The 12,925-nt window shown below is 69.4% G+C and overlaps 2 protein-coding genes across 3 annotated transcripts; one reads left to right on the plus strand and one right to left on the minus strand.

Moving 5' to 3' along the window:
- Positions 1 to 178: 178 nt before the first annotated feature.
- On the minus strand, positions 179 to 1,692 carry LOC121082186 (MAP/microtubule affinity-regulating kinase 4-like; the record flags this gene model as incomplete). Its single annotated transcript, XM_040581536.1, has 2 exons — positions 1,423 to 1,692; positions 179 to 399 (listed from the first exon to the last, which is right to left on the minus strand). Coding segments are annotated over exons 1-2 (272 nt in total), but the record flags the coding sequence as incomplete, so codon positions are not given.
- Positions 1,693 to 3,451: 1,759 nt separating this feature from the next.
- On the plus strand, positions 3,452 to 12,925 carry EXOC3L2 (exocyst complex component 3 like 2). 2 transcript variants are annotated; one of them, XM_040581538.1, is made up of 12 exons: positions 3,452 to 3,567; positions 3,797 to 4,231; positions 5,221 to 5,832; positions 6,378 to 6,492; positions 9,176 to 9,286; positions 9,508 to 9,608; positions 10,041 to 10,148; positions 10,235 to 10,370; positions 10,476 to 10,598; positions 10,679 to 10,834; positions 10,937 to 11,058; positions 12,390 to 12,925. In XM_040581538.1, exons 2-12 carry the CDS (start codon positions 3,840 to 3,842, stop codon positions 12,646 to 12,648), a joined length of 2,235 nt encoding a protein of 744 aa, XP_040437472.1. In that variant the 5' UTR covers positions 3,452 to 3,567; positions 3,797 to 3,839; the 3' UTR covers positions 12,649 to 12,925. The 2 variants fall into 2 exon arrangements, with proteins under 2 accessions (XP_040437472.1, XP_040437473.1); XM_040581539.1 differs by having other exon boundaries at positions 3,797 to 3,904.

Genomic DNA, 12,925 nt, shown 5'->3' on the forward strand with positions numbered 1-12,925 from the left:
CAGCCCCCTCCCATCGCCCCCCAGGACCCCCCAGCCCCCTCCCATCGCCCCCCAGGACCCCCCAGGCCCCTCTGTCACCCTCCAGCTCCCTCCCATCATCCTCCAGCCCCCCCGGCCCCCTCTGTCACCCTTCCAGCTCCCACTCATCACCCCCCAGGCCCCTGCAGACCCCTCCCACCGCCCCCCCCAGGCCCCCCTCACCTCACGGCCAGTAAGGATGTGCCGGGCCAGCTTGACCTTGGCGAAGTTGCCCTTGCCGATGGTGCGCAGCAGGCGGTAGTTGCCGATGTGGGGCTGCTCCTCGGGGCAGGAGGCGATGGAGTTGCGGCAGCGGGCGCCCAGCGAGCGGCTGGACCAGGCCGAGCCCTTCTCCGAGCGGCTGCCCCCCAGGCCCGTGAGCTGGGGGGGGGGGGAGAGGGGGGGATGGCACAGCTGAGACCCCCCCCCAGCTCATCGCAGGAGTGACCAGGGCCGCTGAGACCCCCTCAGACTATCACATGGGGGTGCCGGGACACCCTCCAAATCATCACAGGAGCAGCCAGGGCTGCTGAGACCCCCCCCCCAGCTCATCACACGGGGGCCTGGGGGGGGGCTCAGACACCCCCCTCAGCTCCTCACAGGGGCCCAGCACACATGGGTGCCCCCCCAGCACCCAAAGGCCCCGGGGGGGGGAACGCTACCCCGGCCGTGGGGTGGGGACAGATCCGGCCTGACCGGCTCCAGCCGCGTCCTGGCCGCGCCCCTGGGTGCCCCCCCCACCCCCCCCCCCCAGTCACACCAGTACCCCCTTACTCCACCCATTCCCCCTTACTGGTCGCCCAAGCAGCTTCTTGGCACCACCCCAGTAAACCCCCCCCTCCCCGGTACCGGCCACACTCCCAGTGCCCCCCCACCTTTGCCAGCCCACCACCCCCGTGCCCCCCAGTATAACACGGACCCCCCCACCTCGGGACTTCCCCCCTCGGTGCCCCCCCCCCAGCTCCTCCAGTACAACAGAGACCACCCAACCCAGTAGCAGCTGATAACCCATCCCCCCGGTGCCCCCCGGTACCCTCCTCACCGGTGCCCCTCCCAGCTCCTCCGGTACAATATGGGCCCCCCCCGCCGGTACCAACCGACCCCCCCCAGGTACCCCCCCCCCCAGCTCCGGGTACCCCCCCCCAGCTCCTCTGGTACAACACGGGCTCCCCCCTGTGCCCCCCCGCCCCGGTACCAACCGATGGCCAGCCGGTACCCACCCAGCTGCCCCGGTACAACGCAGTCCCCGCGCCCAGTGTCCCCCGGTACCCCAACCCCCCGGGTACCCCGCCCAGCTCCCCCGGTACAACGCAGCCCGTCCGTCCGTCCTCCGGTACCCACGCCCCGCCTCTGGCGCCCCCCAGCTCCGGCTCCCCCCCCGGTGCCCCCCCCCCCCCTCCTCACCGTATCCGCGTTCCGCTCGTTCCCCGCCGCCAGGGCGGAGCGGGAAGACATGGTGCCCAGGGGGCCGGGGCCGCACCGGGCCGGGGGGGGGGGCTGCGGGCCGGGGGGCGGGCTCGGGGGGCCCCGGGCCGGGCCGGGCCGGGCGCACCGGGCGCGGCCGCTACCCGCGGCTCATGGCCGGGCCGTGGCGCACGGGGGCGGAGCCGGGGCCGGGCCCGGGAGCCCTCAGGGGCGGGCGGCGGCGGGGGCGGCCATGGGCCGGGCCGGGCCGGAACCGGAACCGGAAGTCGCGACCACGGCGGTGGGCGGGGCTCGCGCAGGGCGGCTGGCCACGCCTCTTAAAGACGCCGTGTTACCTGTAAAAACACGGGGAGGGGGGTGGTGGTGCATGTGTGCCCGGCGTGGGAGGGAGGGCGGGGTGATTTAGGGGCGCGGGGGGGGCACGACATCACTGCGATCACTGCGATCAATGAGATCGCAGAGGGGAGGGGGGCTGGAGGGGCGGGGGGCGCCTGGGGGTGTCGGACGCCCGGGGTGGGGGGGTGGGAGCGATCCCCGTCCCGGGACACGCGTGGGGCGCGGCGGGGACATGGGGAGGCTGTTGCGCTGCGCTGTGCCTTTAAGGGGGGTGGGGGTGTGGCTCGGTAAGTCCCGCCCTCCGTTAGTTAGTAGCCAATAAGAGGCGCCGGGCGCGGCGGTGGCTCGTTCCCATTGGCTGCGCCGAGGCATGGAGACAACCCGGCCCGCCCCCCAAGCCGGGGGCGGGGCCAGCGCTGGTGCGCCTTTGCGATTGGCTGCTGTGCTGGCAAATCAGCGGCGGCCGGAGGACGGGGGGGGTGGGGTGGGGGTGGGGGGGGAGGGGTGTTAACCCCTGAGGGCCCGGGGAGGTCACGTGACGCGCGGGGACACGGCGGGACACGGACACGCGGGGGGGGGGGGCGGGCGTCGGAAGCGGAGCTGGTGGTGGTCGCTGTGCACGCGGGTCCCCTCCCGTGACACGTGGGGTCCCTGTGCCTCCCGTGTCCTGTCCTCGCTGTCACCCTTGTCCCCTCCGTAGGGGTCCCTGTGCCGCGGGTGTCCCCTCCCGTGACACGTGGGGTCCCTGTGCCGCCTGCACCCTGTTCCCGTGTCACGTCATTGTCCCCCTGTGCCACCTGGGTCATGTCCCCATGCCATGCCCATGTCCCTCTGTGCCACCGTAGTGCCACCCCAGTGTCCCCAGTGCCACCAGCGCTTTGTCCCTGTGCCATCAGTGTCCCCAGTGCCACCAGTGCCCCCATTCCTGCACCATCAGTGTCCCCAGTGCCACCAGCGCTCTATCCTTGCGCCACACCGGGCGTGACGGCCACGCGAGCCGGGGTCCCCCCTGGTCCCCCCGTCCCCGGTGACCCAGCGGAACCGGCGCTGACCCTGCCCCGGCGTGGGAGGCCTCAGCGGGGAGGCGCTTCCTCAGGAAACCCCCCGGCCGCTGCCACCAGCGCCACAGCGCCCGCTGTCACCGCCACAGTGTCCTCTGTCACCGCCACAGCGCCCACTGCCACCACCACAGCACCCGCTGCCACCACCGCAGCGCCCACTGCCATTGCCACAGCGTCCTCGGTGCCACCGCCACAGCGCCCAGTGCCACCGCCAGTGCGTCCTCAGTGCCACCACCGCAGCGCCCAGTGCCACCGCCACAGCGCCCAGTGCCACCGCCACAGCGTCCTCGGTGCCACCACCACAGCGCCCAGTGCCACCGCCAGAGCGTCCTCGGTGCCACCGCCAGAGCATCCTCGGTGCCACCACCACAGCTCCCAGTGCCACCGCCAACACGCCCGGTGCCATCGCCAGAGCATCCTCGGTGCCGCCGCCACAGCACCCAGTGCCACTGCCAGAGTCCTCGGTGCCATCGCCACAGCACCCGCTCGTCACTGCCACAGCGTCCTCGCTGCCACCACCACAGCACGAGTGCCACCCAACGCCCAGTGCCACTGCCAGAGCATCCTTGCTGCCACCGCCACAGCACCCGCTGCCACCGCCACAGCACCCGCTGCCACCGCCACAGAGTCCTCTGTCACCACCACTGTGCCCGGTGCCACCGCCACAGTGTCCTCGGTGCCACCACTGCAGCGCCCGGTGCCAGCGCCACAGCGCCTGGTGCCAGCGGTACGTGTGCCACGTGGGTCCTGGCGCCCACGCTCGGGGGGGGGCTGTGGGTGCACCTGGTGGGTGCTCACGGGGGGCTTCGCACACCCGTGGGGCTGCGGGTGCTCACTGGGTGCTCGTGGGGGGCTTTGCACCCCCCCCACCCCACCCGCGAAGACCCGGGTACCCCCCAGGGTGGCGGTGGGTGGGGCTCAGGGTGCCCCCTATGCCAACCGCTGCCCCCCTCCAGCTGATGCCCCTCCTGAAGAAGGCACCCAAGGAGGAGGAAGAGGATGGGGACCCCTTTGCCGCCAACCCCGAGAGCCGCTACCGCCGGCGGGCCACCCTGGAGCGCCTGGTGGGTCTGGCACCCTTCGGGCGCGCCCGCCGCCCCCCACCCAAGGATGGGGAGGGGACCGGTGGGCGAGCGCGGCGGCGCTCGGAGGATTTCGGCTTGCTGCGGCGGCTGCCTGGCTGGCGCAAAGCCAGCGTGGAGACCCTGGGCGAGCGGCCGGTCCCCAAGCGTGGCTCGCTGCTGCGACTGGCCCTGGGGACGCGGGGACGGCGGGGGGTCTGCGGGAGAGCGCCTGGCCACGCTGGAGGGCGAGGGGGGTGGCCGCTGGGGAGCAGGACGGCGGGGGACAGCGGCAGGAGGGCAGTGGGAAGGCCAGGGAGCCACTCTCGGGTGAGGGGGGGGGCATGGGGACATGGGACGTGAAACACGGGGTAGGGGACATGGGCGTGGGAAAGTGGGACATGGGGACGTGGGACGTGAAACACGGGGTAGGGGACATGGGCGTGGGAAAGTGGGACATGGGGACATGGGACATGGAATACGGGGTAGGGGACATGAGCGTGGGAAAGTGGGACATGGGGACGTGGGACGTGGGGACACGGGGACATGGACATGGGGACGTGTGAGCATGGGGACATGGGACTTGGGAACATCGGGATAGGGACGTGGGGACATGGGAGGTGGGAATATGGGATATGGGAGCATGGGGACATAGGACTTGGGGACATGGAACATGGGGACGGGGGTGGGGACATAGAGATGCATGCGTGGGGACATGGAACATGGGGACATGGGGGTGGGGACATAGAGATGCATGCATGGGGACATGGAACATGGGGACATGGGGGTGGGGACATAGAGATGCGTGCGTGGGGACATGGAACATGGGGACATGGGGGTGGGGACATAGAGATGCATGCGTGGGGACATGGAACATGGGGACATGGGGGTGGGGACATAGAGATGCATGCGTGGGGACATGGAACATGGGGACATGGGGGTGGGGACATAGAGATGCATGCGTGGGGATATGGGGACATGGGATATGGGGATATGGGACTTGGGGTCATGGGGACATGGGGACATGGGATATGGGGATATGGGGATATGGGACTTGGGGTTATGGGGACATGGGGACATGGGGACATGGGATATGGGGATATGGGACTTGGGGTTATGGGGACATGGGGACATAGGTGCAGGGATGTGGGGACATGGGGATGAGGGGACGGGGCCATGGAACGTGGGGCCGTGGGACACCAGTCAGCCCTGGGCGCATGGCACCACCTTGGCCACGTGCCACCCCCCGCCGGTGCTATGTGCCACGGGTGACCCCAGGTGCCACCAGTGCACCCCATGGGCACCCCTCCCCCCTCCAGTCCTGGAGATCCTGGAGCTGATCCAGCGCCGGGACCTGGTGGCGGCGGACGAGCAGATCATCGCCTTGGAGGCCGAATGCGTCACCTCGCCCCCGTCCCCTTCCTCGTCCCCCGGCCCCGCGGGTGGCCGGCGGGTGCGGGACGTGGCGCTGCTCTACCAGGCGCTGGTGGCCCAGCTCTGGGCCGTGGTGGCCGAAGCCGTCCCCGCCGCCCGCCCTTACCCGCCCTTACGCTCCGTCATCCGGGTGCTGGGAGCAGGAGGAGGCGGCCGATCGCCGGCACCCACCCGGCACCCCGGGGGCGCCCCCGCGCCCTCCGGCGACGTTGGCGGGAGGCGGTGGACCGGGCGGCGGGGGAAAGGCTGGCGCAGGTGGCACCCGCCGCTGGCTTGGGGGCCAGGTTGGCCGCCTTGGCGGCGAGGGTGGTGGGGGACCTGGGGGCGGTGAGGTGCCACGTGGCGCCCGCTTACCCCCCCGAGTACGGCGCCTTCGGCGTCTACGCCCGCGGGTACCACCGGGCGCTGGCGCAGCAGCTGGGGGCCCTGGCGCAGAGACCCCTCCCCGTGCCCGACCTCTACCTGCTGCTCGACTGGCACAGCAACACCTATCCCAGGTGAGACCCCCAGCGGCACCCACTGTCACTCGTGGGACCCCCTGGGCACCCTGGGGCACCCTGTAGCACCCGTGGGACCCCTTGGCACCCTGTGGCACCCATGGGACCCCTTGGGCAGCCTGTAGCACCCGTGGGACCCCTTGGCACCCCGTGTCACCTGGTGTCACCCATGGGATTCCTTGGGACCCTGTGGCACCCAGTGTCACCATGGGACCCCTTGGGCAGCCTGTAGCACCCGTGGGACCCCTTGGCACCCTGTGGCACCCTGTGGCACCCATGGGACCCCTTGGGCAGCCTGTAGCACCCGTGGGACCCCTTGGCACCCTGTGGCACCCTGTGGCACCCATGGGATTCCTTGGGACCCTGTGGCACCCATGGGACCCCTTGGGCAGCCTGTAGCACCCGTGGGACCCCTTGGCACCCCGTGTCCCCTGGTGTCACCCATGGGATTCCTTGGGACCCTGTGGCACCCAGTGTCACCGTGGGACCCCTTGGGCACCCCAGTGCCACCCTGGGTGGGCGCTGTGAGGTGCCTGTGCCTGCAGGGAGGTGCTGGGGCACCCTGAGGTGGGGGCCCTGCTGCAGGCTCAGGCGCTGGGGCCCCTCCTGCCCCACGAGACCCAGCGCAGCCTCGAGAGCTCCTGCATCGCCGCCGTCAAGGTATGGGCACCAGGGTGGGTGCCAGGGTGGGCGCCGGGATGGGCACTGGGATGGGCAAGGGATGGGGCTGGGATGGGGACTGGGATGGGCAAGGGATGGGCACTGGGATGGGCACTGGGATGGGAGCATGACGGGCACTGTGGTGGCACCGGGATAGACACCATGGTGGCACTGGGATGGGCACATGATGGGCACTGTGGTGGCACTGGGAGGGACACTGTGGAGCACTGGGGTGGGCACCGTGGTGGCACTGGGATGGGGACATGATGGGCACTGTGGTGGCACTGGGAGGGACACTGTGGAGCACTGGGATGGGCACCGTGGTGGCACTGGGATGGGCACATGATGGGCACTGTGGTGGCACTGGGAGGGACACTGTGGAGCACTGGGATGGGCAACGTGGTGGCACTGGGATGGGCACATGATGGGCACTGTGGTGGCACTGGGAGGGACACTGTGGAGCACTGGGGTGGGCACCGTGGTGGCACTGGGATGGGGACATGATGGGCACTGTGGTGGCACTGGGAGGGACACTGTGGAGCACTGGGATGGGCACCGTGGTGGCACTGGGATGGGCACATGATGGGCACTGTGGTGGCACTGGGAGGGACACTGTGGAGCACTGGGATGGGCACCGTGGTGGCACTGGGATGGGCACATGATGGGCACTGTGGTGGCACTGGGAGGGACACTGTGGAGCACTGGGGTGGGCACCGTGGTGGCACTGGGATGGGCACATGATGGGCACTGTGGTGGCACTGGGAGGGACTCTGTGGAGCACTGGGGTGGGCACCGCGGTGGCACTGGGATGGGCACATGATGGGCACTGTGGTGGCACTGGGAGGGACACTGTGGAGCACTGGGGTGGGCACCGTGGTGGCACTGGGATGGGCACATGATGGGCACTGTGGTGGCACTGGGAGGGACACTGTGGAGCACTGGGGTGGGCACCGTGGTGGCACTGGGATGGGCACATGATGGGCACTGTGGTGGCACTGGGAGGGACACTGTGGAGCACTGGGATGGGCACCGTGGTGGCACTGGGATGGGCACATGATGAGCACTGTGGTGGCACTGGGAGGGACACTGTGGAGCACTGGGGTGGGCACCGTGGTGGCACTGGGATGGGGACATGATGGGCACTGTGGTGGCACTGGGAGGGACACTGTGGAGCACTGGGATGGGCACCGTGGTGGCACTGGGATGGGCACATGATGGGCACTGTGGTGGCACTGGGAGGGACACTGTGGAGCACTGGGATGGGCACCGCGGTGGCACTGGGATGGGCACATGATGGGCACTGTGGTGGCACTGGGAGGGACACTGTGGAGCACTGGGGTGGGCACCGTGGTGGCACTGGGATGGGCACATGATGGGCACTGTGGTGGCACTGGGAGGGACACTGTGGAGCACTGGGATGGGCACCATGGTGGCACTGGGATGGGGACATGATGGGCACTGTGGTGGCACTGGGAGGGACACTGTGGAGCACTGGGATGGGCACCGTGGTGGCACTGGGATGGGCACATGATGGGCACTGTGATGGCACTGGGAGGGACACTGTGGAGCACTGGGGTGGGCACCGTGGTGGCACTGGGATGGGGACATGATGGGCACTGTGGTGGCACTGGGAGGGACACTGTGGAGCACTGGGGTGGGCACCGTGGTGGCACTGGGATGGGCACATGATGGGCACTGTGGTGGCACTGGGAGGGACACTGTGGAGCACTGGGATGGGCACCGTGGTGGCACTGGGATGGGGACATGATGGGCACTGTGGTGGCACTGGGAGGGACACTGTGGAGCACTGGGATGGGCACCGTGGTGGCACTGGGATGGGCACATGATGGGCACTGTGGTGGCACTGGGAGGGACACTGTGGAGCACTGGGGTGGGCACCGTGGTGGCACTGGGATGGGCACATGATGGGCACTGTGGTGGCACTGGGAGGGACACTGTGGAGCACTGGGATGGGCACCGTGGTGGCACTGGGATGGGCACATGATGGGCACTGTGGTGGCACTGGGAGGGACACTGTGGAGCACTGGGATGGGCACCGTGGTGGCACTGGGATGGGCACATGATGGGCACTGTGGTGGCACTGGGAGGGACACTGTGGAGCACTGGGATGGGCACCGTGGTGGCACTGGGATGGGGACATGATGGGCACTGTGGTGGCACTGGGAGGGACACTGTGGAGCACTGGGATGGGCACCGTGGTGGCACTGGGATGGGCACATGATGGGCACTGTGGTGGCACTGGGAGGGACACTGTGGAGCACTGGGGTGGGCACCGCGGTGGCACTGGGATGGGCACATGATGAGCACTGTGGTGGCACTGGGAGGGACACTGTGGAGCACTGGGGTGGGCACCGTGGTGGCACTGGGATGGGGACATGATGGGCACTGTGGTGGCACTGGGAGGGACACTGTGGAGCACTGGGATGGGCACCGTGGTGGCACTGGGATGGGCACATGATGGGCACTGTGGTGGCACTGGGAGGGACACTGTGGAGCACTGGGATGGGCACCGTGGTGGCACCGGGACAGGCCCATGGTGGCCACTCTGGTGGCACCAGGGTGGGCACTGGGCCCATCCCAGGCCACACACAGGGCCGGGGGCTGGCAGGTGACCCCGCGCCCCACTGTCCCCACGCCACTGTCCCCACGCCTGCTGTGCCAGGCCAAGGTGGAGGTGGCAGTGGCACAGGAGCTGCAGCTCAGCGAGGACACGTGGGCAGAGGAAGCTTCTAGCCAGGACCTGCAGGAGGGACTGGCCACCCGTGTCACCGGGGTATGTCACTGCACCCACCGGGCCACCGGCACCTCGCAGACCTCCTGCTCCACCCCACCCCCCGGGTCTGTGGGTGCTGGGAAGGCTGGACACCCCCCACCCCCCCCACCCCCCCAGCATCACCCCCCAGCGACACCCAGGTGCTCCATAGGGGTTGGTGGCACCCCAGGGGATACCACGGTGGTGGCCATGTCCCCAAGCTGGTGGCCATGTCCCCACAGCTGCTGCGGGCGCACGTGGACCGAGCCCCCCAGATCACCCCCGAATTTGGCATGGAGATGGCACACAGCCTGCTGGGCGTGCTGGTGGCCTTCCTGCACAGGTGGGGACGGGGGGGGGGGGGGGGGGGACAGCAGGGGGACAAGGGATGGGTCCTGGGGATGTGGGGGCACAGGGAGACTGGGACACGGATGTGGGGACATCAGGGCAGGGGATGGGCACAGGGACATGGGGACAGGAGGGGACAGGGGATGGAGATGGGGACAGGAGGGGACAGGAGATGGGGGTGGGGACAGGAGGGGACAGGAGCCAGGCGTGGGGACACGGGGACATGGCGGGGGGACAAGGGACATGGGGACAGGAGCTGGGCATGGGGACAGGGCAGAGGGACAGGGACATGGAGACAGGAGCCACAGTACAGAGCTGGGGTGGCCACCTGGGGGCACAGGGCAAGCGTGGCACCCGGGTGCCAGGTCCCCTGGGCGCTGTGTCCCCTGCCTGCCCTGTCCCCAGTGACACCCATGGGTGTCCCCAGTTTCCAGCGGAAGGTCGAACGGTTCCTCGAGGCCCCCGGCGAAGCCACCCCACCAGACGGTGCCACCGGCCGGGCCATTGCCTTGGCCAACTGCTGTCCCCCCTTCAGGTGAGGCCACACCGGGGGGCACCATCCCCGGGGGGTCCCTAGGGTGCTGGGGGTCCCCGGCAGCACCCAGTGACGCCCCGCGGCAGGGCCTTTGCCGAGCGCCTGGCGCGGTTCGGGCACTCGGAGAGCGAGGAGCTGCGGCGCCAGGCGCACGGCGCCCTGGACAAGGTGACGCGCCTCTGCCACCACGTCCTCACCCAGCGCCTCTTCGAGGACCTCAAGGTGCCCACGGGGTGCGATGGGTGCTGGGTGGGGGGGGGCTGGCCGTCGGGTGCTGAGCCGGGTGACACCCATGGGTGCCACAACCCCTCCCCCCCCCCCTTCCAGCCCTACTTCAACAAACTGATGAAGCGCAAGTGGCTGACGAGCTCCGATGCCTTCGACACCATCGTGATGCTCATCACCAGCTTCACCCAGAAGCTGCGCCCGCTGCGCCCCGAACCCTACCAGGTGGGTGCCACCGTCACCGCCCCGGTGACGCGGCCGGGACCCGGGGGGGGGGGGGGTTCCCGCTGAGCCTTGTGCCGTAGGTGCTGGTGAGCGAGTTGCACCGCCGGGTGCTCATCGAGTACGTGCGGCCGCTGCTCCAGGTGCGCTTGGTCTGCACCTCATCCAAGATGCGCGCCCGCGTGGCCGCCCGCCTGGGCGACGAAGCCCGCCAGCTCCGCGAGCTCTTCAGCCGCTTGGTGAGACCCCCCACCCCCCGCCGTGGGTCCCTCCTTGGCACCCTTGGGTGCTCGGTGTGGGGGAGGGGGGGGGGGGGGGGGGCTGAGGTGCTGTGCCCGCAGGATTCGGCCTCACCCTGGCTGGATTCGGTGGTGCCACGGTTGAGGGAGCTGCTGGTGCTGGAGGACACGGCAGCGCTGCAGATGGAGGTGGGCGTCCTGGTGAGGGACTTCCCTGATGTCCGGTGAGTGGTGGCACCGGGGCGGTGGCATGGCCAGGTGGGACACCCCTGTGGCCCCACGGGGACAAGAAGTGGGGTGGCACATGTCCCCATAGGGATAGGAATAGGGTGGCATGGGAGCAGGGTGACACATGTCCCCATAGGGACAGGAGTAGGGGTGGCACATGTCCCCATAGGGACAGGAGCAGGGTGACATGGGAACAGGGTGGCACATTCCCCATAGGGACAGGAGCAGGGTGACATGGGAACAGGGTGGCACATGTCCCCATAGGGACAGGAGTAGGGTGACATGGGAACAGGGTGGCACATGTCCCCATAGGGACAGGAGTAGGGGTGGCACATGTCCCCATAGGGACAGGAGCAGGGTGACATGGGAACAGGGTGGCACATGTCCCCATAGGGACAGGAGTAGGGGTGGCACATTCCCCATAGGGACAGGAGCAGGGTGACATGGGAACAGGGTGGCACATGTCCCCATAGGGACAGGAGCAGGGTGACATGGGAACAGGGTGGCACATTCCCCATAGGGACAGGAGCAGGGTGACATGGGAACAGGGTGGCACATGTCCCCATAGGGACAGGAGCAGGGTGACATGGGAACAGGGTGGCACATTCCCCATAGGGACAGGAGCAGGGTGACATGGGAACAGGGTGGCACATGTCCCCATAGGGACAGGAGTAGGGTGACATGGGAACAGGGTGGCACATGTCCCATCGGGACAGGAGTAGGGGTGGCACATGTCCCCATAGGGACAGGAGCAGGGTGACATGGGAACAGGGTGGCACATGTCCCCATAGGGACAGGAGTAGGGGTGGCACATTCCCCATAGGGACAGGAGCAGGGTGACATGGGAACAGGGTGGCACATGTCCCCATAGGGACAGGAGCGGGGTGGCACATGTCCCCATAAGCCACCACAGCGGGGTGGCATGGCCAGGCAAGATGCCACCTCCCCGCAGGACATGGTGTCCCCTTGGGGACCAAAGCGGGGTGACAGGACGCCGCGTCCGTCCTTCCCGGCAGCCCCCGCCCCGCTGCCGGTCCCTCCTGGCTGCCCGCCGGGAAGCGGCCGCTGCCTCGTGCCAAGTCCCCTCCCCGTGTCCCCAGGGGGGACACCGGTGGCACGCGCTGGCCCAATGGGCCACCACTGCTTCGATGGCCTCACATCGAACCAATCCTGGTTGCCAATTGGTACCAGTTAAACCAGTTGCCCCGCTCCAAAACCCGGTGCAACACCTGGCGCCTGCCTGTGCCAGGGGGACTGGGCTGTCCCCGTCCCCTGAGCGTCCCCGTCCCCTGAGTGTCCCCATCCCCTGAGTGTCCCCATCCTGCAGGAGGAAGCACGTGGCAGCGGTGCTGGACGTGCGGGGGCTGCGGGGCCAAGCGGCGCGGCAGGAGATCCTGGGGGTGGTGCAGGACCTGGAGCAGAGCGAGGCCGAGCCGGAGCTGCCGCGCCAACGCGCCTTCTTCTCCGAGCTGGCGGTGGCACGCGAGGTGCGATGCCTGCCCTTCCACCTGCCACGCCTGGCGCGCCTCTCCCGCCTGCGCCTGCGCCGCCCGCAGCCCCCGCGCCCTGGCCAGGCCCGGCTCTGAGCGCCTGCCGCGGCTGCACCGGGTGCTGGGCGCATCGTGGCACCGGGTGCTGGGCGCATCGTGGCACCGGGTGCTGGGGGCATCGTGGCACCGGGTGCTGGGGGCATCGTGGCACCGGGTGCTGGGCGCATCGTGGCACCGGGTGCTGGGGGCATCGTGGCACCGGGTGCTGGGCGCATCGTGGCACCGGGTGCTGGGGGCATCGTGGCACCGGGTGCTGGGCGCATCGTGGCACCGGGTGCTGGGCGCATCGTGGCACCGGGTGCTGGGTGCTCCA

Source organism: Falco naumanni, unplaced genomic scaffold (genome assembly GCF_017639655.2).
Source record: "Falco naumanni isolate bFalNau1 unplaced genomic scaffold, bFalNau1.pat scaffold_406_arrow_pat_ctg1, whole genome shotgun sequence".
Classification (NCBI taxonomy): Eukaryota; Metazoa; Chordata; class Aves; order Falconiformes; family Falconidae; genus Falco; species Falco naumanni.